Consider the following 22849-nt stretch of genomic DNA (forward strand, 5'->3'; position numbering starts at 1 on the left):
CGACAGGAATACAGTTCATCTCAGGTGTTTTCTCAGGAATATATCAACACTTCAATAAACTTAAAGTCCTTTCAAGTGTTTTTTATGTTTTCCACTCTTTTCATCCTTAGATTAAAGTAATAAGTCCAATAATGGCCCATATGGACGCAAATGGCCCATTAACGACGACATTGATCTATTTCGGGCAATTTCATAAACACTTGACCTCAAAGGACTTCAGATTTGATAAACTTCAAAGCGTGATGCTCGTTTCATGACAATATCATCGAAGCATAGCATCATAAAAAGAAAGATTATTATCGATGTTTGGTCAAAATTCAAATAAATGTGATTAAAAAAAATTATGTTGTTAGTTGTTAGCGACTTTAATGTACGCTGAGTTTGAAATAAACACGACGTTAAGTTTGACGGTCTAAAGAATATTAACACGTCAAATAAAAAAATCAATTGGACCAAATATTTTATTCTAATTATGTTTTAATGCGTCAGCGTTTTATTGATTTAATTTAAGTTTTAACGGCAGGGAATTTAATTAATTAATTTCAAATAGTATTCATTAAACATTTCTATTCGTTAACCGTGTTCAAATAATACGAAAAAAACATATTTTTAACTTTATTTCACAAGATTTATTCAACTTCCTTGACCTTGAACGCGTCCGTCTGCGCATGCGTAAAGGCCTGATTAAGCCGTGTTCTCTCAGGTGACGCCACTGGTCCAGATGATCTGTGGCCGTCAGACATGGTCGTTCTCCGGCTCACCTGCGTCCTTCTCCTGTCCACTCTCAAGGCTTTGACAGGTGAGTTCAGTGTCTACCATGTCAAATGTCTTGCGTCCATATCCGCGTGTGTACAAGTCAGAAAGACGGAGAAAGTTTAAAACCACAAACATTTCTGCAGCGCTAAACAAAATGGCGTCTTCCGTCAATTAAATATGATTTAAAATTTGTGTTCAACAAACGTGGTGAATGTATGGGAAGTTTGAAACTGTTATGAAATGAACGATTTATTTTAAACATTAAATTAATGAGCATTGACTTAATTTCTTATTGTGTGCTGTATAAACGTGCACTTGTGACTCATTTCTATTTTAGCCGGATTAATTTTAAGTTGTGGTTGGCTTTTCTCAATTTGTATTGTTTGAATATAGTTTTCGACCTCTCAGAATAATCTTGTCAATCTTGACAGCAATTGGTCAAGTTGTTTGAGGATTTTTAAAAAAAAAAATGTATTCAACCATTTCATAGTCAAAGGACCTCCAGAGTTGAACCGAAAACGCATTTATTGAACATCCTTTATCGGAAAAATGGTTTTAAATGAGACTGTTCCCTGTTTTCTTTATTAGATGTTATTTTTGTGTTCCTATTCTCCTATTACCACTTTTTAATTTGGCTTTATATGAAAAAAAGGTCAACTAAGCAAACAAAAAAAACTCTCTGCAAATAGGAGACGACAATAAATCTAGTGTGTGAATGAGTAGAATGGCTTTGCAACGTAAATTACGGAGTGACTTGTTTACACAACAAAAAGAACAACAAACACTTGTACTTAATTCGGTGAAAAACATGAATCTTGACACCTTGGCAATGAATAAAAAAGTTTGTTAGTTAATTAAAGTAATCTGCTATGTTTGCCTTATTTTAAGAACATAACGTCTCATCTGGAGAGAAGGATGGGGAGATGGTATACGATTTCCCATTTTAATAGAATTATTCTTTTTACTAGAAGAGTCACTATTGGCTTCTTTTGTGGATGACCATTGGAAAGTAAGTAAGAAAAGGTTATTTGTAAAGCGCTTTTCTAGACCAGGGTCACAAAGCACTTTAACAAATCAAAAACGATACACAGTTAAAATATATACTTTAAAAGGCCAAGACAACATAAGAAAAACGCAGTCCGAGTCCCAGAAAATTAGGAAAAAGCCTGCACAAATAAAATTGTCTTAAGATGTTTCTTGAAGGAGTCAGTAGATCATCAAACACAGAGAGAGAGAAAGATCGTTCCAAAGCTTAGGAGCAACAGCCTGAAAGGATTTCTCTCCTCTGGTCCTGAGCCGTGTTCAGGAACCATCAGTAGATTCCGATCCTCAGAGCCCGAACTGGGGTGTAAGGCTGGATCATATCACTCAAATCTACTCGGATTTAATAGTAAAAAACAGAATTTAAGAAGGGTATCCTGTAAGAAACTGGCAGCCAATGGAAAGGTGAATTTAAAATCCAGTATTTATTCTTCACCACCAACTCTACCTCATTTCACTGATACACGGAACAGACAATCTTCATATCAATTTTCCCTCCATCTATCAGTTGTAAGAACCGCATGTATTAACAACTACCTTCTCTTCCCGGAGGGTCACAAAGTTTAGCAGCACTTGACAAAACTATCCTTTCAGAATTTTCTACTATTAAGTATCTTCTTGGATGGAGCAGCCTTCAACGGAAATGTTATTTGTGTTCAAACTAGATGCAGGTGCAAATAAACCATTGAGCTCTCGTTTGGTACAGTACACTAGTACTGAAAATAAAGCTTTTATTTAGTTTCCTAGCTTTACAAATATCCAAGATTAATTGACAGTTTTGTGAAAATCAGATTAAAAAAAAAAAAAAAGTGAACAAAGGCAAAAGCTTCAACACCTTAATTATCACTTCACATTGGTAAAAGTTGATCATCCATCTATAATCATTTATGTGTCGTTTTCAGTCTTGGGTCAACCAGCATGTCCCCCTGACCGGTGGCAATGTAGCGATGGAAATTGCATTCCTGATTTCTGGAGATGTGATGGTGACGGAGACTGTCTTGATGGATCTGATGAGATGGATTGTGACAGTGCGTATACAAAAGAAGAAAAAAAACAAAACACTTTTAGACTTTCATTTTCTTTGAAATTAATTTAAATTCATTCATATACAGCAGTGTACTAACCTGAAACCCGTTTCCTGATTTCTTAGCTCCCTCAGGGTCTCCATCGTGTCCCTCTGGTCAGTTTCCCTGCCTCGACTCGGTTGACTGCGTAGCTGCATCGGCTCGCTGCGATGGTCAAAAGCAATGTCCGACCGGCTCAGATGAAGAGAACTGTCCGGTCACTGAAGATTGTTTGGGAACTGATTGGACCTGCCGAAACCGCATTTGTATTTTGCAAGAGCTGCGCTGCAACCGGCAGAATGACTGCGTGGACAACTCTGATGAAGACGACTGTGGTGAGATGATTTCACTGAACCTAAATTGATTATTTAGTAGAAATACTAAAGTAAGTGGGTCATCAATAAAGGATAAATGTTATTAACTGCGCTCTTAGATGATTGTGGAAAAGATAGCATACAGTGCCCCGATGGAAAATGTCTGCCTGCTCAAAAAAGATGTGACAAGACGGTTCAATGCTCGGATGGTAGTGATGAACCTGTAACCTGTGGTAGGTATCGTACCCATTTAGGTTAAATGGAAGTAAATGTGAGCCGATATATATATATATATATATATATATATATTTTTTTTTTTTGCAGGTCGAACCTGTCGTGTAAACAATGGAGGCTGCAGCCATACATGTGTGGATGAACCCTGGGGAGCTCGTTGTTCGTGTCCTGATGGTTATAAACTATCCTCAAATGGAGCCATCTGCATTGGAAAGTCAAGTTTAAACTTTATTTTATTTTATATATTTGTGTTTACAATATGGTCTGCACGCCCATACAGTTGTTTTTCTTGTTTTTTAATCTGGTTTAGTTGAGGCTTATGAAGGTGTTTTTGTCTGACAGGGTTAAGTATTGATCTATTGCTATTATGGAGAATAAGCAGTGTGTGTACATGCTTACAGATTTTATAACTATATTTCAAATGACTTACAAGTTCTGTACAATGTCACATTTATAATGAATAATCCTAATGCTTGTAAAATACTCCCTTAGTATTCATGTTATTGAGGATTTATGATCTTATTTATTTTTTTTTTTTCCCCCACAGATGAGGATGAATGTTCCTTTCCTTTTCCTCCATGTTCACAACTGTGCGTCAATACAGTCGGATCCTTCTATTGTCACTGTAGAGAAGGTTTCCAACTACAAGGAAATTCAACATGTCGGGTCACAGGTGATCAATTGCACCCTCCAGTGTTCTAATGCCAAAATGAAACTTGGTTAACAGAGTTGTCCTTATGATCTGAAGACGGGCTGGTTTCACCCGTGTGAAGATCAAAGCTTTCAGTGTCATCATTTGAAGAGGCGACAATCTTTAGATCCAGATCAGTCGGATGTTATCTTGTCGCCGCTTATCTCGCACTTGAAGATCAAAAGGATGAAAGACTTTTTCCATTATTGTTCAATCAAAAGATTTGTATCAAACATGAGTTTGACAAATGAATGAAACACTTTCATAACATGGAGTCAGACTTTGATAAAAGTAAATGGCAATAAAATACGTCTTCATAGGACGCCAACATTTTCTGATTTATTAATAATATAAACAGAATGGAGTCATCTGCTAAAAATTCATCTTCATTTTTCATTTTGAATGCATGTACTGCAGTTTGATAAATCTTTAACTATTTAAGTGTTCAACATGCAGAAAAGAAAAATGTGGTGTCCATTGGTAGCTTTTTTTAATTTCATGAACCTTATTTAACTTTTTGTTTTTAAGCGAATCAGTTGTTGTTTTTTAAACCTGACCTTGCATCAAGCTGTTTTTCTGTCCATCTTCAGGTAATTCTATCAGACTTCTGACTGCGGAGGAAAGATCTATTGGCCTGCTGGATGTGAAATCACGAAAATTCAAATCCATTGCTACACTTCAGTTTGCCCCAGTGGCATTAACATTTGACATGGCCAGAGGCTTGTACTACTTGGCCGACGAGCAAGGCACTCTTTACAAGAACAACGGGCAGAAGTCTTCAATAATCCACCAAGGTGAGTAACTTGATGTTGACCTTCACAACAAAGTTGTTTTAATTTTAAACACAAGGGAAAAGGTGAAATCAAGCTTATCTTTGCACTGTTTAGTTGATTTGCCAGTGGTGCTTGTAGACTTTGTTGATAATCAATTTTAATATATTTAAGGACGACAGGATCTTCTCTTCTTACAGGGCCATTGGAAATTATGAGTCTAGCTTGTGATTGGCTCACTGGCAATCTCTTCTGGACACATCAAGAATCTATCAATGTGATCAGTACAGATGGGAGCTATACAGTGCTGCTGAGTAAAAACATCAGCCCAACAGATTTGGTGGTTTTACCAGTGGAGAGGTATGTACCAGTTTCTAAATCGTTCACCAATTTATTTGGACTACCTTATATCAGGTGTCCCTTTTCAATGGGGCAGATCATATGTGGTGGTGTTAGACAAGGGATCTGGGTCACTTTCCAAACCCAAACACTCAGGAGTGTCAAACACAATCAAAATATTTTTAGCAGTCTGAAGTCACTTTGACAGATTTGATGTCAATGCCTTGTAAAAGTGTTTTTTTTTTTTTTATTCTTTGCCACTAAACTCTTAACAGCACAATGTCGTGGATCAATGCTGGTCCTGGGGATCGTGTGACGGTTGAGAAGTCTTGGCTCGATGGATCAAGCAGAGAAACTCTTGCTGTGCTCACAGCTCAGACTGCTCACAGCCTAGTAGCTGATGTAGCCGCTCGAAGACTCTACTGGATCAGTGAAGTCAAGCAGGTTGGACTTTACAATGTTTTTTTTTTCTATGTTCATATACTGTACATTTTGTTTAAACTCTCAAGACTACATTTCCGAGGGTCTTCAATGGTCTTTGTTCAGTCTATAGAGACGGTGAAGCTGGATGGCACCGGGCGCTACTCCTTCATTGGATTGTTCAGTGGGAACGTGCCGCTGGGCTTGGCTGTTTTTGAGAATATGTTCTACTGGGTCGACGACAAAGGGATGTGGCAGGCTCCTCAAAACCTGCCTGGTCAGAAGAAGCTGTTCTGGAAAACCACACAAACTATTTTCACAGTTTTCCATGAACTTCAGCAGCCACAAGGTAAAGTTTGTGTTCAGGAAATTAAAAATAATTCAATTCTACTGATTTTCTAATATCGGATTAGTAAACTGAGGTGGACGGTGCAATTAATATCACTATCTAGTTTACCAATTAAGCCTTTCCCCCCCATTTCTATCCTTTATTAGCTAGAAAGAATAAGTTATTCAATAAAAGTTGGTCAAAACTTCCCAATTCTTAAGGGCTTGAATCAAGTCAAAGAGGCTTCTTATTGATGACTGACGCTTCTTGCAAATGTCAGATCTTTCCTCAGGTTAAGCGATGTAGATGACCTTGAGATTTGTCGCTCATAAGTGCATAATACTGCTAAAAGTAACTCATGGTTTAGGGAACTGTCAGATTATCAACTATGCTTGTATCTAATAGTGATTGTAGCTTGACACGTAAAAGTAAGAAGCCATAAGTGAAAATACTTTTTCTGGGGAAAATTCAGAAATGTTATAATGGCATTTTAAAGCGACTTGATTAATTGCAAAACGTTTTCTTAACAGGTACATCTCCGTGTGCAAAGACATGCAACATATGCCTGCTCACTAAAGGAAACAAAGCTGGATTCACGTGCACATGTCCAAGGTCTCAGGTCCTGCTGCCTGATGGTGTCTGTCAGTGTAAGATTTTTTTTTTTCAGTTTTTTTTGTGTAGATTTCAGGATTAATTTAAAATATTCGAAGTAATACATGAACGTCTGGTTTGTCACACAGTTCCCAGGTTCGCTTATGCCACCATCAGCAACATCAAATTGTTGGAGTTCAGAGGTACTGAGGTCGTAGACCAACAGCTGTTCGACACAGATGATGGGATATTGTCATTTGATGTAGACTGGTACAGAGAGTGGATATATTGGGCCAATCAAACCGGTCATGTGCAACGCATCAGCACAACCCAGAAGGTCACACAAACCATCCCAACACCCTTGCCAGGTAAACATTTTTACATCAAGGGCTGTCGTGAAAATCGTGAAGCCTTCATGATTTTTGTCTTTCGTTTTCAGTTTGTATTATTACATTGGACCAGAGGACAGGAAATCTATATTGGGTGTCATGTGATCAAAAAATCATAGGCACCACCAACATAAAGAATGGTTTCCTACAGCAGCTTTATCGCACTGAAAAGGAGATTTGGAACCTTTATCTGGACTGGCTCAGAGGAGAAATACACTGGCTAGAGGAAGATAAAATTATGACAATGAGTATTGTTGGTGGCAAAGCAAAAGAACTTCTGCATTTGTTGGTTCAGACAAATATGGCTTTTGACCTCAGTTCCAACAGCCTCCTATGGAACTCAAAAGATTCGGGTAGGTTACTTGTTTCCCTTCACCTTCACCCCACACTTTTTTTTTTTTTTTTTTTTTTTATATCACGTGAGCTACTTTGAAAATACTCAAGTCAAAATAATCTAGCTACTACAAAAATGAAAAACATGTACCTATATTAATAATTTCAATAGTTTTATAAAGGCAATGTATTGGATCCTTGTCTTCATAACCACATGGGCAAATATTGCCACAATGGGCAGCTTCTTACAAAGTGGCCCATTAATTTGTTATTGATTCACTCTCTGGAGAGGTTTTTGGTGCCAGTCTAGAGTCAGAAAAATATTCTGTCTGTCCTGTATGTCAATCCAATGACTGTGCATATCACATGATATTAAAATGGTTTTCATCCATCCGCACTACCTTTGCGATCGACTTGTTAACCAGGATCAGCGTATTGTCCACCCCTGGTGTGCATTTTTATTTTTTGGCACCCATTCATCTTTCTCACATTCCAGTGCTTCTTTGTAGGCCTCACCACTTTGAATTCACTGAATGAGAAGAAGCATGTTGCTGGAAGAAGGTGGAACATCTCGGGCTCCGTCATGAGTGCTTTTGAACCTTTCCTCCTGACCAATTCCGGCGGCACCATGACCATCTGGGACCGCCGTGATGGTAGACCTGTTGTTGGTACAACTGTTGAAGGCAAAGTGTTGAGTGTTGTTCCTGTTCTCAGAGAGATGATATCAGGTTTGTTTGAGTGTTTCTCGTCTGAAGTGCTTCTTGTCCCATTTGGTGATTCAATGTTGCTTCTGTTTTTGTGTTTAAAGTTCCCAGTGTTTCTTTCTGTAACGAGCCATCCATGCTGTGCAGAGGGACGTCCATATGTCTTGATCAAAATCGTCTTTGTGACGGAAAACTAGACTGTCCTGCTGGAGATGATGAAGATTCTTGTGGTGCTGCATGCTCATCGCAAGGTAAACTACTAAATATTTGTCAACTTAATATTCTGAAAGTAAAATTTCTAAACATTTAAATGAATCTTTTCACTTATAGTTACATTTACAATTTTACAAAATGTGGTTAATACACGGTTTTCTTCTAATAGATGATTTTCAATGCAAGGACGGTCGGAGCTGCATATCCAGATCGCTTGTGTGTGATGGCCGCTCTCATTGCCACGATGGCTCAGACGAGGTCAACTGTCCAACTGCAGTGTCTACTCAAATCAAAGCAAATGTCCTAAAGTGTCGTACGGGTTCAAAGCCATGTGATGACGGCAAGCGGTGCGTTCTACACATCCATGTATGCGATGGAGAGAATGACTGCAAGGATGGGTCAGATGAACTTGGATGTGGTGAGACGTCTTCGCCGAGTGTCTTGTTAAATTCCTATCTGTAGAAAATGACCATTTTGACAAATGTCGCCCAGATGCAACACAAGCCCTGACCGAAGCAACAGGAATTCCTGTCCCAGTGACTCCAGCAACAACCACGCTTCCTGCCTGTCTCAGCCCGTCTATGCTTTGTCCCCAAACATCTCTGTACCTTTGCATTTCCCCCAATAGGTTTTGTGATGGCACCAAAGACTGCCCTAATGGATTTGATGAAGAAAACTGTTTGAAAAGATGTCCTTCTAAAAGTAAGAAAAGCTTTTTCCCAGATATACTACAACCGCATTAACTTTCAGAGATGAGATGCATATTTTTTTTTCTAAAGTATTTAAGCCTTTTTTTTTTTTTTTTAAACCATCAGATGATTTTCGATGCAAGGATCGCAGGAGCTGCATTTCCAGAAGTCTGGTTTGCGATGGCCGTTCTCATTGTCTTGATGGATCAGATGAAGTCAATTGTGGGATCACATCTACTGCTCCTCTGCAAAATGCTCTCAAGTGTCGTGTTGGCACCCAACTTTGTCGCGATGGAAGTGAATGCATTTTGAGCAGCCATGTTTGTGATGGAGAGAAGGACTGCAAAGATGGTTCGGATGAAGAAGAATGTGGTGAGACATCAGAATGTCTTTTCAATTCTTTTTTTTTTTATACGATTTAATTTTCACTATCAAATTTCTGCCTGAATGTTTGTTCTTTTAGAAACTATGCCGACTTCCTTTCCAAGTACTACCTCAAACCTTTACTCGATGACCGCAACCACCACGGATCGCGACCCTTCAACAAGGGCTCTTTGCACCAGTCCAGCTGTTTTGTGTCCCGGAACATATTTATGCATTGAACCGAGTCAGCTTTGTGATGGCGTAAGAAACTGTCCTGATGGATCAGATGAGAACTGTCTAAGAAGATGCACTGACAAAAGTAAGTTGACTAGTGATTATTGGTATAAGTTGCAATGATTTGATATAAATTATCATAATATTTATATTAATCTAGAATGAAAGAATGTTCCAGTCCTTGAAAGTTCTATCTTTGGCAGGTGATTTTCTATGTGCGGACCGTCAGAAATGCATATCTGGAAATCTGGTCTGTGATGGTCGCTCTCACTGCCAGGATGGCTCTGATGAACTGGACTGTCAGAGTTTAACAACACCTGCACCTCGGTTAAATCTTTTAAGGTGTTACTTTGGATCCAAACTGTGTCGGGATGGCTCACGATGTGTCCTGCAGAGTCACCTCTGCGACGGAGAGGAAGATTGCCCTGATGGATCAGATGAAGATGGTTGTGGTAAGAAGAAATTGACCTTATAGTGGAAATGTTTGTCTAGTCTGCCTTGTGAGCACAGATCGATTGATATTCTGTAAATGACCTCATCATTTTCTTAATGCGTTGAAGGAAACAAACAAATCGCTGTTGAGAACCCGACTTCCAAACCATCATCGTCGACTGTCAAACCAACTATTCGATCTTCTACTCAGCCATCATGCACTAGTCCCTCGGTTCTTTGTCCTGGCTCCTCCTTATGCATCAAATCCACCCAGATATGTGATGGCGTGAGAGACTGTCCTGATGGATCTGATGAGATTTGTGTGAAACGATGCCCCAACAGAAGTAAGTATATGATGATACTTGCAGTATTAATCTTTTTTTTTCAATGGATATATGATTTGGTGGTTTGATTCTGCTTTGGACATCATGTTTTGCAAGTTTTTTCTTTTTTTTAAACCGGTTAGTTTATAATATAATTGAATACTGGAAAATTCTGACTGCATAGGTGCAGAAACATTTCAATAACATGATTTGTTTGAAAGCAATTTTAACCTAAATTGAATTGTGTACTTTATAAAAAATATATCATCCAATCAAGATTTGCATTTCAAGATTTGTTGGTAAATGACAACCATTTTATACTACACTGGCATATTATTACGTATCATTTCAAAGCTGTTAATATTACATTTATTTTAGTGATTTGATTTTATGGTTTATGATGTCAAGTTATTTGCTAGTTCAACCGGTCTGGGCATATGAACGCACGGATTGGACGCCAGGCAAGTTGTAGACGGAACCTTCCCAATTGCAGATAAAGCAACAGTAAACTATTAAAATATTGAACCCTTACTTAAATCCTAAAAATATCATGTTAATCGCTTTACCTTTACCGAACCAATGCGGACCCAAACAATACCTTGCTCAAAGAGGTAATAAATGTCATCAGTCCTGGACTTAAGTTGTCATTTATCTCCATCAGGTGATTTCCGGTGTAAAGACCGTCGAAGCTGCATCTCCAGAGATGAAGTGTGTGATGGTCGCTCTCAATGCTACGACGGATCAGATGAAATTGCCTGTCAAACTTGGACCACAGCAGTGCCACGCATGAATGCCATCAAGTGTCGTTTGGGTTCCAGGATGTGTGAAGATGGAAGTGAGTGTATCCTCCAAAGTCATGTTTGCGATGGAGAGAAAGACTGTCGTGACGGATCCGATGAAGAATTGTGCGGTGAGAGAGGTGATGAGATTTTTGAGAAGTTTTGACAATGTAATGTGTTCTATCTGTATCTGTCTTCAACTGTATCAGTGTAAACGTTGAAGTTTGGTGTGTTGATGGTTGAAATCTAGACTCTGCATATCCAATCAATCCACCTTCGTCACCCTCTGAACCTGTGACTCAACCTCCCTGCACCAGTCCATCAGTTCTGTGTCCAGACTCTTCATTATGCCTCAGTCCAACTCAGATATGTGATGGAAGAAAAGACTGTCCTGATGGATCTGATGAGAATTGTGTGAAACGATGCCCCAACAGAAGTAAGGATTCTTGTTTAAGAAATGTATCCATAACGTTTCATCCATATATTTTTTTATTTTTTTCAACTTCATAAAGGAGATTTCCGCTGCAAAGATCGTAGGAGTTGCATTTCTGCAAGTCTGGTGTGTGATGGACGAGCTCACTGTAACGATGGCTCCGATGAAGTGGACTGCCCCGCTGTCCCTTCCGCTGGTCCTCCAGGAAATGCGCTCAAGTGTCGTCTTGGCTCAACGCCATGTCGCGACGGTAGTGTTTGTGTTCCACAAAATCATGTTTGTGATGGAGAGAAGGACTGCAAAGATGGATCGGATGAAATCAATTGTGGTGAGTCATGATGATTTCATAGTTACTTTTCATCAATATTTGAATGTTATTTTTAAGGTAAAACTTGAGCATGTATTGCAGGGGTCTCTAGAGGTTTTCTTCTTTTGTTTCACGACCTTTGCATAATAAGCAAACTTTCTGCAGTATAATTCAGTTTTCTCGGCCGGTGACCTTGACAGTCGGATACAGCTTTTGACCAAGTTATCACAATATCTAGTTAAGAGATGAAAGAGGGCAAACGCAGAATCTTTTTGTTAGTTGTTTGCCAATGATAAAAATGTATGTAATAAAATGCAATAATTATTTTGCTATCTCTGTTGCAGTAAACTCCATGAACCCTGAAATCGATGCCACCACGTCTTATGTCAAGCCTTTCAACCAGTCTCCCACCAAACTGTTGTGCACACGCTCCTCAATCCCTTGTCAGGACTCATCTGTATGCATCCTTCCCTCGCAGCAGTGCGACGGTAAAAAAGACTGTAGTGACGGCTCTGATGAAAGCGGCTGTCCAGAAGTCTCTCCTCCTAGTTCACAAAATTCCCTCACATGTCGCATCGGCACAAGGCCATGCAGAGATGGAACAGAATGCGTTTTGAATAGTCATGTATGCGATGGGGAGAAGGACTGTCCAGATGGATCAGATGAACAAGGCTGCCGAGAATCCTGCAAAGAAGGTAGAAACTGTTTTATTTCTCTTGGGCATAATCATGGTTCAAATATGGGGATTCCAGCCTGATATCCTTGCCTTCCCACTAACCCTGTGTAAGATGTCTTTAGTTTGTGTAACATGGGGGGTGTCTGAGGACTATTAAACAGGGGTTTGTCTCCTGACTCCCACATGGGTCTCTGTTCCAGCACTCGATGTTCCACGTTTTCATTATCAAGCTCAACAGATTTTCCAGATGTCCCCTTAATAGTTTTTCAAACGGTTACGTGCTAAAGTTCCTTCCACTTATTCTGGAATTGTATATATTTTTGGGTCTTGATCCATCAACGTATGCATAAGCTGGTTAAACGCAAGGCGAAAAAGGACTCGACATCAGAAGAAAATGAGTGATCCCACCAGAATTCTCTAATTCTTGCGTCTGATTGGTTCCAGGTGAATTTCAATGCGCACATGGTAATCTGTGCATCCCTGAGGCCCAGGTCTGTGATGGGAGGGCTCAATGCCGAGATCAGTCGGATGAACTGGATTGTAGGAATCCCAGCAAGAGCTGTGAGCATCAGTGTGCTGATGGCAAACGTTGTATCCCAAAGAAGTTTCTGTGCGACGGTGAGAAGGACTGCCTTGATGGCACGGACGAGCTGGGTTGTGGTAGGTTGTTTTTTTATTTTTTTATTCAAATTTCCTTTTTATTAATCAATTTGGCTGGGGATCACTATTTATGTTTAAAGTAGCTAATTTTGTATTTTTGTTTCACTGAATCTTTCTCAGCTGCAGTAACTGTGGAACCAGCTGTTGTAACCAGACCAGCATGTGTGACTCCTTCAGTTCTTTGCCCCGGTACTTCTGTGTGCATTTCTCAAAAGCAGATCTGTGATGGAATTCGAGACTGTCCGGATTCTTTTGATGAAAGCCGCTGTGTGGACACATGTGAAAAAGGTTATTGAAGAATTTATGTTGGAAACCATTGAACAGACCAGATTCTCAAAATGGTGATCTTTATTGACAATGTGATCTTTTTAGATGAATTTTTGTGCAATGACCGGACTAAATGCATTCTGAGAAAATATGTATGTGATGGACGTTCCCAATGTTTTGACGGTTCTGATGAGAAGCGGTGTCGACCAGTTCAATCCACCACTGGTAAGTTGGATGTTTCTAAACTTTATATAGCGCTTGCTAACTATGTCGCTCAAAACACATGCTGCAAAAATATTGACCGATGGTTTATTTCTTCCAAGCTCCCAGTGTCACAAGCATAGTTTCAACCCCGATAAAGTGTCGCAAAGGTTTCAACCCGTGCAAAGATGGTCTAGAATGTGTCCTGTTCAGTCACGTCTGTGATGGAGAAAAGGATTGCCGGGACGGCTCGGATGAAGATGGATGCACTTCTCGTTGCAAAGCAGGTTGGTTTCTTGGCCTGCATTTCAGTGACTTTGAAGAAATTGAATGATTTGTCTTAATTTTACTAATGTTTGAATCATAATTAACCTTCTGACATGAACAGAATGTTTGCAAAAAGTCTGAGTGACCAAATCTGTCCTAGGTGAGTTTCAATGCGCTCATGGGAACAGATGCATCCCCAAGCAGCAGGTCTGTAACGGACAGAATGACTGTCAGGACCGATCAGACGAAATGAACTGTGAACGCTTGATGGACGGCTGCCATCAACTTTGTGACAACAAAACTCGCTGCATTCCGAAATCATTTGTGTGTGACGGCGAGAAAGACTGTGCAGATGGGTCGGATGAGAAAAAGTGTGGTAAGGTTTACAACTATTCATGGCTGATGAAGTTTACCTTTTACTGAAAGAATATATCTAATTATTAGGTCTGGTTTTATGTGCTTTTGACCAATATCGCTGCCTGAGTGGTCAATGTGTCTCCGAGGGATTGCGGTGCGATGGATTTGCTGACTGTATCGACCGTTCAGACGAAATTCATTGCAAAAGTCCTCCTCACTGCCCATCTCAACTGCTCTGCCAAGACAGTCATGAGTGCCTGCAGAAAGAGTGGCGTTGTGATGGTGAAGAAGACTGTAAAGACGGTTCTGACGAAAAGGTAAACCAGTCAATTTAGCAGTAAGGGGCAGGGCTGTTCAACTCATTCTCACAAATGGCCACAATCCTTTAGCCATCTAATTTGCTGGCCAAACAAAATGTATATTTACCAGAAAGTATGAGTCTAATGAAGGAAATACAACAATCAAATACTAACCTTGCAATTTAACGTAAATTCCGGACTACACAGCGCATCGCATTAAAAGCCGCAAGCTCTAATTTTAGAAAGATCTATTTTGTACTTCTACAAGCCGCAAACGCTGATGTCTCCACCTTCTTACCATCGACTCATTTATGCCAATATTGCGTGCGGCAGCTCTATTTCGCAAGACTTTAACTTAAGTCGCATCATAGGCTTTTCTTCTAGTGTTGTCCAAGTTGACGAGGGCGAGTACAAATGACTGATTTACAATAGTTGTGAGAGCACACTTGATTAATCATACAATTTCATTGGACATCTGAACTATTCATCAATTTTATTGTTCGACTGTTACTTGACAAAATGCTTTTGGCGCCACAAAGAAGAAAAAAAAGATGCACCGGACTATATACCGCAGTGTTCAAAGTGTGTGGGGGAAAAAAGTAGCGTTTTATAGTCAGGAAATTATGGTAATTTGCTTTAGAATCGGTTAGTTTTATTGGAACATGCCTGTATCATTGTTTGCATAATAACCTATGATCCTTATCCAACACTGTACTCTTTATAGGTCACAATATGAGCATTAATCAAATTTGATTTGAGACAACCATGCCGCTGGTTACATAAAATGACTTCATTTTTTTTTTTTCTTCTCACTTTTGAATATTTGGTTTAAAATGTCTGCTCTCACTTTTACAGAACTGTGTCTTGACTCCGGTGAAGTGCAGAGAGTACCAGTGGCAGTGTGGCAACAGCAATCAGTGTATCCCTCAGTCGTGGCGCTGTGACGGGAAAAGGGACTGTATCAATTTTGTGGATGAAGAAAATTGTAATTTTTTCCCCCTCACTCTCACAAAACTAACTAAAGATTCGAACAAAAGGAATCTTACTTGGCAATTTTGTTTTCCAGGCAGTATAGAGAAGTGTCCCGGCCACCTTTACCAGTGTGACAGTGGGGAATGTCTTGATCCTGGGTTGGCATGTAATGGTGTCACCAACTGTGCGGACAGATCAGACGAGGGTGTGGGATGTAAAGTCCATAACTGCTCCAGTTACTTTAGACCACTATGCCAACAGCACTGTGTCAGCACTCCTAATGGACCGGTTAGTGGCTCATTAAAGTCTGCTTCTGTCTGTCAGATTAAGTTATTTGTCATTGCAGAAGTGTTCCTGTCAAGAGGGGTACAGACTCATCTCTACCAGACACTGCGAGGATATAGACGAATGCAAACTTCTGCCACATGCTGTTTGCAAACATATCTGCGTCAATACGTACGGTTCTTATACATGTCGTTGTCATGCGGGTTTCTACTTGGAGCCCGACAACAAAAGCTGTAAGGCCAAAGGTACGTAAACTCGGAAATACTTTTATTTCTTTTTATTATTCAGTGAGGTTTGTGTCTTATTTTAGCAAAATAACTATGAAATATAAAAAAAAATGGAATTGAATGAAAGTGTTGTGTAAGGAACTGATTACATTTTGGTAGTGTTCTGGATGAGAGCCATGAGTCTTAAAATGTTGTTCTTGGTTTATTGTGTGTTACTGAAGTGAGTTTTGAAAATACTAATATCACCATTTTTCATGCTAATTAAAATTTGACAGTATATCATTGATCTTTTCAATTCGAACTATATTTAAGAGTTAATCTACTAAGTGGAATAAAATGTAATGAGTATAATTGAGGGGTGGTGAGGTGGTCTGTTCTGTTCTTGTTAAACAATTTCCCAAAGGAGACCTCCTGAGGGATCAATAAAGTTTTACCTTTACCTTTTTTACCTTCTCCCTGTTCAAAAAATGTTAAATAATATAAGGATTAAAAATTTAGTTAAGACCCGTTCCATGTTTAGTTTTTATTTTACAAAACTGGGACTTTTTAATTAGGAATGGACAGATCAGCAAAGTGAAACTTTTGCCTTTTATCTCCATTTCCAGATGAGGCGTTACTGTTGGCTTCTGTTCAGTCAGAGTTGCTGCTGCTGGGAGTTCACAGCGGAACCTTGCGTCTATTCTCTTCTGCCACTCGGCCCGTCTTCTCTCTGGATTACCACTGGCGTCAGCAGAGGTTGTACTGGTTGAGCCCTGATTACCAGAGCATACGTTGGGCTGACATGGACTCCAGCAAAAAAGGAACCCTTATAAAAGGCAAACAGTGATGCAATACAATTGTTGGAGGTTGAATGCAGATTCTCAAGTGTTGATTTAATCATGACTTGTCGTTGCAGGTGTGAAGGCTGATTTCATAGCTCTGGATTGGATTGGAAACAATCTTTACTGGGTGGATGCAATGGTGGGTCAGATTCTGGCGGTGCAGCTAAGTGAAGTGGCCACCGGTACCAACAACTACACGGTGGTGTTGGGAGAAGACCTGGAGCATCCCAGTTCCCTGGTCCTGCTGCCACACATGGGGTGAGTGTTTTGTCCGGATCACGTCTACATCACTTTAATATTATCATTAACGATTCCAGGTTGATGTTTTGGTCTGAGATTGGCAGCAGGCCTCAGATTCGGAGGTCGGGGATGGATGGGTCAAGTAAGACGGTGGTCGTGAGTCGTGATTTAAGCTGGCCTGTCAGTTTGGCTTCTGACCTTCTGGACAATAGATTGTACTGGGCTGATGAGAAGCTGCGCTGCATTGGCTCTGCTTCTTTAGAGGGAGAGGATATCAAGGTATTGATTGTTGATTTGCAGGTGCGAGAGTTCCTTAAATGCTGACGAAATACCTTTTGAAACACTGTAGATCCTTCAGATGGCTGAAACCCCGAGCCCTTTCTCTGTGGCAGTGTTCAATGATCAGCTCATTTGGTCCGACACGAAGAGAAGAAACATTCGCTCTTCTGAAAAAAACACTGGGAAAAATCAGAAGGTTCTTTTAAAGAGACCTGGCCAACCGTTTGGAATAAAAGTAGGCTGATATGCTGAGATTGTTTCATGTTCTTGAGGGTCTCAGTTAAAGGCAAAAAGGGTTTCATTTTTTTCCTTTATGCCTACAGCTGATGCATCCTCTTTCCCAGCCGCTCGTCGACAACCCCTGTTACAAGCTCGGCTGCTCCCACCTCTGCCTCCTTTCTCCAGCCACGAGTGTCTCAGCTGTACAACCGTCGGCTGCACCTTCTGCAGTTTGTCAATGTCCAAAGGGACTCCTGCTTTCAAAGGACAACATTACATGTACTCTACCTCAGGAATCCACCTTCATCTTGCTTCTGTCTTCAAACACCGTCTACCAGGTGACGACTTCTTTAAGAGTTCTCAAAAAAAAACAACTTCTGCTTAACATCTAACATCTGCTCTTAATCCTCTTTTCCTTCACTTGCAGGTTTATCTTCGGTCAATGCATCAAGATGGAATTGGACTAAAAAAGATTCCTAGCAGCAGAATATTGACGATCCCTGGTGTCACTGAAGCCTCCACCATGGACCTCTCAAGAGGTAGATCGTTGTACATTGCTGATGATTTCCAAGGAGCTGTGGAGGCGTTTAACTTGAATGGCCCGAAGTCGGGACACGTCCTGATACCCACTGGTCGCGTTCTTGGCCTGCAGGTTTGAAATAATTAATTTACTGTGTTTTGTGCAAATAAAAAATAGCTTTATGTTGATTAGGATGATTCGGTCACAGCCATGGCAATTGACTGGGTGACCTTTAACCTCTACTGGAGCAGCAAGAATCGCCCTGATATCCATGTGACCTCCAGGTCCGATGGTAACACCACCTCACTGCGACAAGGATTCCTGAAGGTTGGATTACATCTGTTTGAAAGCTTTGCACTGTAATTTTCTCACTTGTATTAACCACTTAAACTGTTTGGCAATATATGTTGGTCTGCAGCATTATTAGTGAAAACACTATTTGGGATTTTGATTGCGTTGATGTTGGATATGATTTGTGTGCGAAAAACGGGTTTTTAATAGAATCTTAAGGACCAAGACGGGTTTTAAAATGTCTCATCAGTGAATTAAAGAAAATGTATTTTGGCTCACCAGCCCTATTAACTTAAAGTTTCACGGTTTATGATGGAGAGAAAGTATTCACTGAGGGCATTGAGGAGCTCCATCAGTGATGGGATGCTCCATCCCAGATGTGTGAGGGAGAGGTACCGCAGGTCCTTCCTCCCTGCTGCCATCAGACTCCACAACAAGAACACACCAAGATAATTATTTAACTGCACCTTTCTTGTTGTTTTTGTAAATATGATTGTGTATATAATATAGTGCAGATTTATTTTCTATTCTATTTAGATTTTTTCTTTTCTTTTTAATATTTTATTTCTGGGTGTTTAATTTTTTGGTATATTGCTGTTAAACCGAATTTCCCCTCGCGGGACAATAAAAGGATTCTGAAGTATTGGATCTGAATCCAGTTTTGATTTTGACTCGTTTAACAAAGATGATTCATCTCTCAAAATGTACAATATGCAATTTTTGTCTTCTAAAGGATCTTTAGAAAGGCAATAAACTCAAATCTACAAAATTTTAAAAGGAATTTTGACTTGAAACCTTTTAATTCAAATTAAGTCTTAAAACAAAAGAAAAAAATGTGAACATGTGTCTAAAAATAACTGGTAACATTTATTTGAATATATTCATAATTTAAAAATTAACACGCAGTCACAATAGTGGAACAAACAAAACAGTATAGTGGCTCCAGCCGGTTATCTCGGACTAGATGAAGTTTGTTGAAGCAGATCCTCGATGTGCTTGTAGCAACTTCTTCAAGGCTGAAAGTGATACTGGGCAACAAGTACAAGGCACACTTGGTACTTTGTGCAGGACATTTTTTCTTAAATCGGCACGATGGGAGTATAGAAGGTTTTTTTTAGTGAAATTTTTTATATTTAAAATGTAAATGGGGTCATTTCTCCCTTAACCTTGGTTATTCAAAATCTCACCCGAGCTCGCAGTGTCTTAGATCAGCAGTACCGTACGTGCAAGATTTACATTGATGGCCTTGAAATTTCTGCTGCAAACAAGCTTGAATTATAGCGTTAACATTTTTTTTTTGTTGGGCTTAAATACAGGGATGTTACAGTCAAGAACTGTAGGGGAATTTAGATGCGTTTAAGTCTTTTTTGGACGAGTCGGACAAGAACAGTGAGCCTCAGTCACATAGACCTACATTTCTGCCTGTAACTCTAAAAGGACATGGATTACTGCTAATTGCCATTTCACAACCCTTTAGTCAACATGGCGGTGTGTAGAAAATGAGTGAAATTTAAATTTTGGGTGAACTTGTATTTTAATTTTAAAGATATTGAAAGTCTTTAAATGTAACTTGCATTAAGCTTTAAGAACCTGTTATAACGGACATAAAAAGACTTGTTGCTCTTTTATCTTTGCATGAATGACTAATCCTAGACGTGCTCTCTTGTCTTTTCTTTTTTTCAAGAGTACCACAAGTATCGCAGTGCATCCACCATCAGGAAGACTCTGCTACACGTCCATAGTCAGTTTAGAGGGTAAAGGTCTGGCTGACGTTTGTTGCGCTGGGATGGATGGTCGTAGCAAAACGTTGTTGTGGCGAACATCAACGCCTACATCGCTCTCCTTTTTCAACCATGGAACCATGGTGTACTGGAGTGACTTGTGTAAGGTTGCATGTTAGATTAATGTTGGGATTTAATCTGTAAATATTTATATTTTTGTTCTTTTAAGTTGATGATCAAATCTTCTCCATTGGAGTGGATGGCTCAGACTATAAGGAGTTTAAAACGGGGACTGGTTTGCTCATCTCGTTCACATATGTTGAAAATATTCTCTTTTGGCTCTCCCAGGATAAAGGTAAGAACATGTGTATTTCATATACGAACAGTAGAGTTTTATCTCTTGTACAGATGAGTGCTGTGTAATAAAATTGAAAAAAAATACTTAGGTTTACCGCCAGGTGGCAGCACATAGTAACGTAATATATTCTTCACTCATTTAATTTGTCATTATTCACTCCTAAATGATTTTAATAATCAAAGCAGCAGTGGAGTGTCGATAAATCTCTTTTCTCAGGTACTCGTGTTTTACTGTCTGACATGTTTGATGTGTTCAGATGTGACGAAGCTTTGGTTCAGCAATGGACAACAACCAAAACAGCTGTGGTTCGAGACGAAAAGTAGCTTATTGGTGCTTAAATCACACAGCATGGACTCACAATCAGGTAGGTTGATCATTTCTGATCGTACGTCTTAGAAGTAGGATTTTAGCAATACATATTGAAAGTATGTTCCTTTTATTGCACTTTGATCTATAGAAACATGTAGTTTTGTCAGTTGCATTTTTAGTTGTTTTTTTTTTCAATTTGAAAATACTAATGTCGGTGATCTGTAAAAGTATTAAAAAGTCACTTTTCCTCACTAAGAAAATGAAATCATTACCCTATCATCTATGGATCATTATATCTTGCCTATTCTTTTTTTTCTTTACCAGAAAGTTTTTAAACATTGCCTTATAAATTCATACTATTTAGCTTCATCTAATGTTTCTCCTGCACAAGCCCATAAAACATATGGGGATCATTGGAACCTGGAATGGCTCAAAATAAAATGTGGATCTTTCTGTGTCAGGATTGTTGAGGTCGCCTAATACCATGCTGGTTTAATGGCTTATTCTGTAAACATAAATGGCGTTTTGAGGTAGTAATCTAGTTATTTGTGAAGTCTTTAGAAGTTCACCAGAACTTTATAATAAACATCTTCACAGCCTCTCTTTCGTCCTGTAGGAACCAACATGTGCTCCCAGAGTAATGGAGGATGCGCTCAATTCTGTCTGGCTTTTCCTGGCGGCCGCACATGCAGATGTGGTCGAGGTTTCTCCAGAGTAAACGTCACCTCCTGCCTCCGCCTGCGAAAATGCCCTGACGGTGAACAACCGTGTGTTGATGGCAGCAAGTGCGTGGCCAGTGTGTCATTTTGCGATGGACGCGTGGACTGTCGTGACCAGTCGGACGAACAGGACTGTGAGTTTGTCTCCGATTTTAAATTTTCTCTTTGACTTCTGTTCAGAAAAAAAATCACATTATTACAGCGACTCCAGTATAGGACACCTTTTTGGATTCTGGTTTCAGGTCCCGATGAGAATATCAAGTTCAACAAAGTGGGCCGACCCAGAACCATCCAGAAGGATTCCTCCCACTCGGATAAACACTCTGAATCTTGCAGTCCTCAACTCTGCAATGGTCACGGAGACTGTGGAGCTGAAGCAGAATCCACTCGCTGCCAGTGTGCAGAGGGTTACACGGGAGAGTTTTGTCAAGATGAGAAACACAGCAACACAGCTGCTCTCCTGGTGGTCCTGTGCGTCACTGCAGCTCTAATTGGAGCCGCAGTTGTTGGGGTTAAAAGGTAGTTTATCAGAGTTGTAAACATTTACGTTGCATGTATTCATAAACGTATCTGAGAGAAATAAACAAAAACAAGCTCCTTTTTAACCAGTTTAAATATCAATGCAGTTTTTACATTTCCTACTTCCACAGGAGAGTCTGGGAGTCATTTTCAAGCACGGCCCCGGATAAAGAAGCCTTGGTGGCAAACATGATTCTGCCGTGTGACGACCATGAGATTGACTTTGAGGTAAAAATACCCTTCATATAGCCAAACACATGCAGTGTTGAATTGAGAACTCCAAATTCTCTGTAGGTGTGTGATTTTATCAAAGTTCTACGTACAACAATTCACACACAGTCTGGGTGACTAGCAGTGAACACATTGAAAGGAATCAAAGATAAAAAATAAATAACATTGATGGTTTAATACGCGTCTGATGTTAACTATCAACCTTAAATATTGTGTAAGAATATCACCTGGATAAATGTCATTTTAATTCCCTTTTTATTTCCCGTAGGATCTGGAGTCCCAGGTCGGTGACAAGAATCCTTCACTTCCGTTACAGTCACTGGAGCCCAAGTAGTGTTGAATCCATATTTTGTATGAAATATATTTTTTTAAATAAAAGTTAAGTATCTTGTTGAACAAGGAGTTATCCATAATGATACTGCAATACAGCAACTCAAATGAGTTATTTAGCTTCAATCTTTAATATAAACCCACTGTATGTTTATGGGGTGTTTTTATCTGGATACAAATGTCTTTGCTTTGCTGGACATGAACAGACAAAGCTGGCATTATTACCGTAAAAGTCGTGATGTTCCTCAATGGCTGATGATTGAGTGAATGTCGAGCAAGTTAAGTCGTGCATGATCCTCCCAGCTCCTCCCTCCACTGTTGCCCGCCATTCCCA

At 39.7% G+C, this 22849-nt stretch overlaps 1 protein-coding gene across 1 annotated transcript; it reads left to right on the forward strand.

The window, feature by feature from the left end:
• The first annotated feature begins 741 nt into the window (after window positions 1-741).
• Window positions 742-22849, forward strand: lrp13b (low-density lipoprotein receptor related-protein 13 b). The gene is made up of 48 exons (XM_087791112.1): window positions 742-799; window positions 2700-2825; window positions 2948-3196; window positions 3295-3408; window positions 3500-3628; window positions 3957-4082; window positions 4691-4894; window positions 5071-5230; window positions 5485-5653; window positions 5756-5978; window positions 6488-6604; window positions 6698-6916; window positions 6988-7290; window positions 7780-7998; window positions 8079-8225; window positions 8357-8605; window positions 8680-8889; window positions 9003-9248; window positions 9340-9558; window positions 9677-9925; window positions 10034-10249; window positions 10890-11147; window positions 11258-11443; window positions 11520-11768; window positions 12092-12442; window positions 12868-13083; window positions 13204-13371; window positions 13456-13575; window positions 13674-13838; window positions 13979-14194; window positions 14263-14492; window positions 15330-15459; window positions 15541-15734; window positions 15793-15976; window positions 16564-16773; window positions 16854-17037; window positions 17097-17298; window positions 17369-17533; window positions 17622-17855; window positions 17945-18169; window positions 18230-18364; window positions 20013-20211; window positions 20279-20404; window positions 20664-20771; window positions 21333-21569; window positions 21678-21954; window positions 22086-22182; window positions 22454-22849. The coding sequence occupies exons 1-48, from the start codon at window positions 742-744 to the stop codon at window positions 22517-22519; spliced, it is 9084 nt and encodes a 3027-aa protein (XP_087647238.1). The 3' UTR covers window positions 22520-22849.

Source organism: Callionymus lyra, chromosome 5 (assembly GCF_982586985.1).
Source record: "Callionymus lyra chromosome 5, fCalLyr1.hap1.1, whole genome shotgun sequence".
Classification (NCBI taxonomy): Eukaryota; Metazoa; Chordata; class Actinopteri; order Syngnathiformes; family Callionymidae; genus Callionymus; species Callionymus lyra.

Bases quoted from the DNA above. Each gene is read 5' to 3' on its own strand.
- lrp13b (XM_087791112.1), top strand. From the start codon at position 742: ATGGTCGTTCTCCGGCTCACCTGCGTCCTTCTCCTGTCCACTCTCAAG. The intron at 800-2,699 runs GTGAGTTCAGTG...TGTCGTTTTCAG, and splicing joins CACTCTCAAGGCTTTGACAG to TCTTGGGTCAACCAGCATGT. The intron at 22,183-22,453 runs GTAAAAATACCC...TATTTCCCGTAG, and splicing joins ACCATGAGATTGACTTTGAG to GATCTGGAGTCCCAGGTCGG.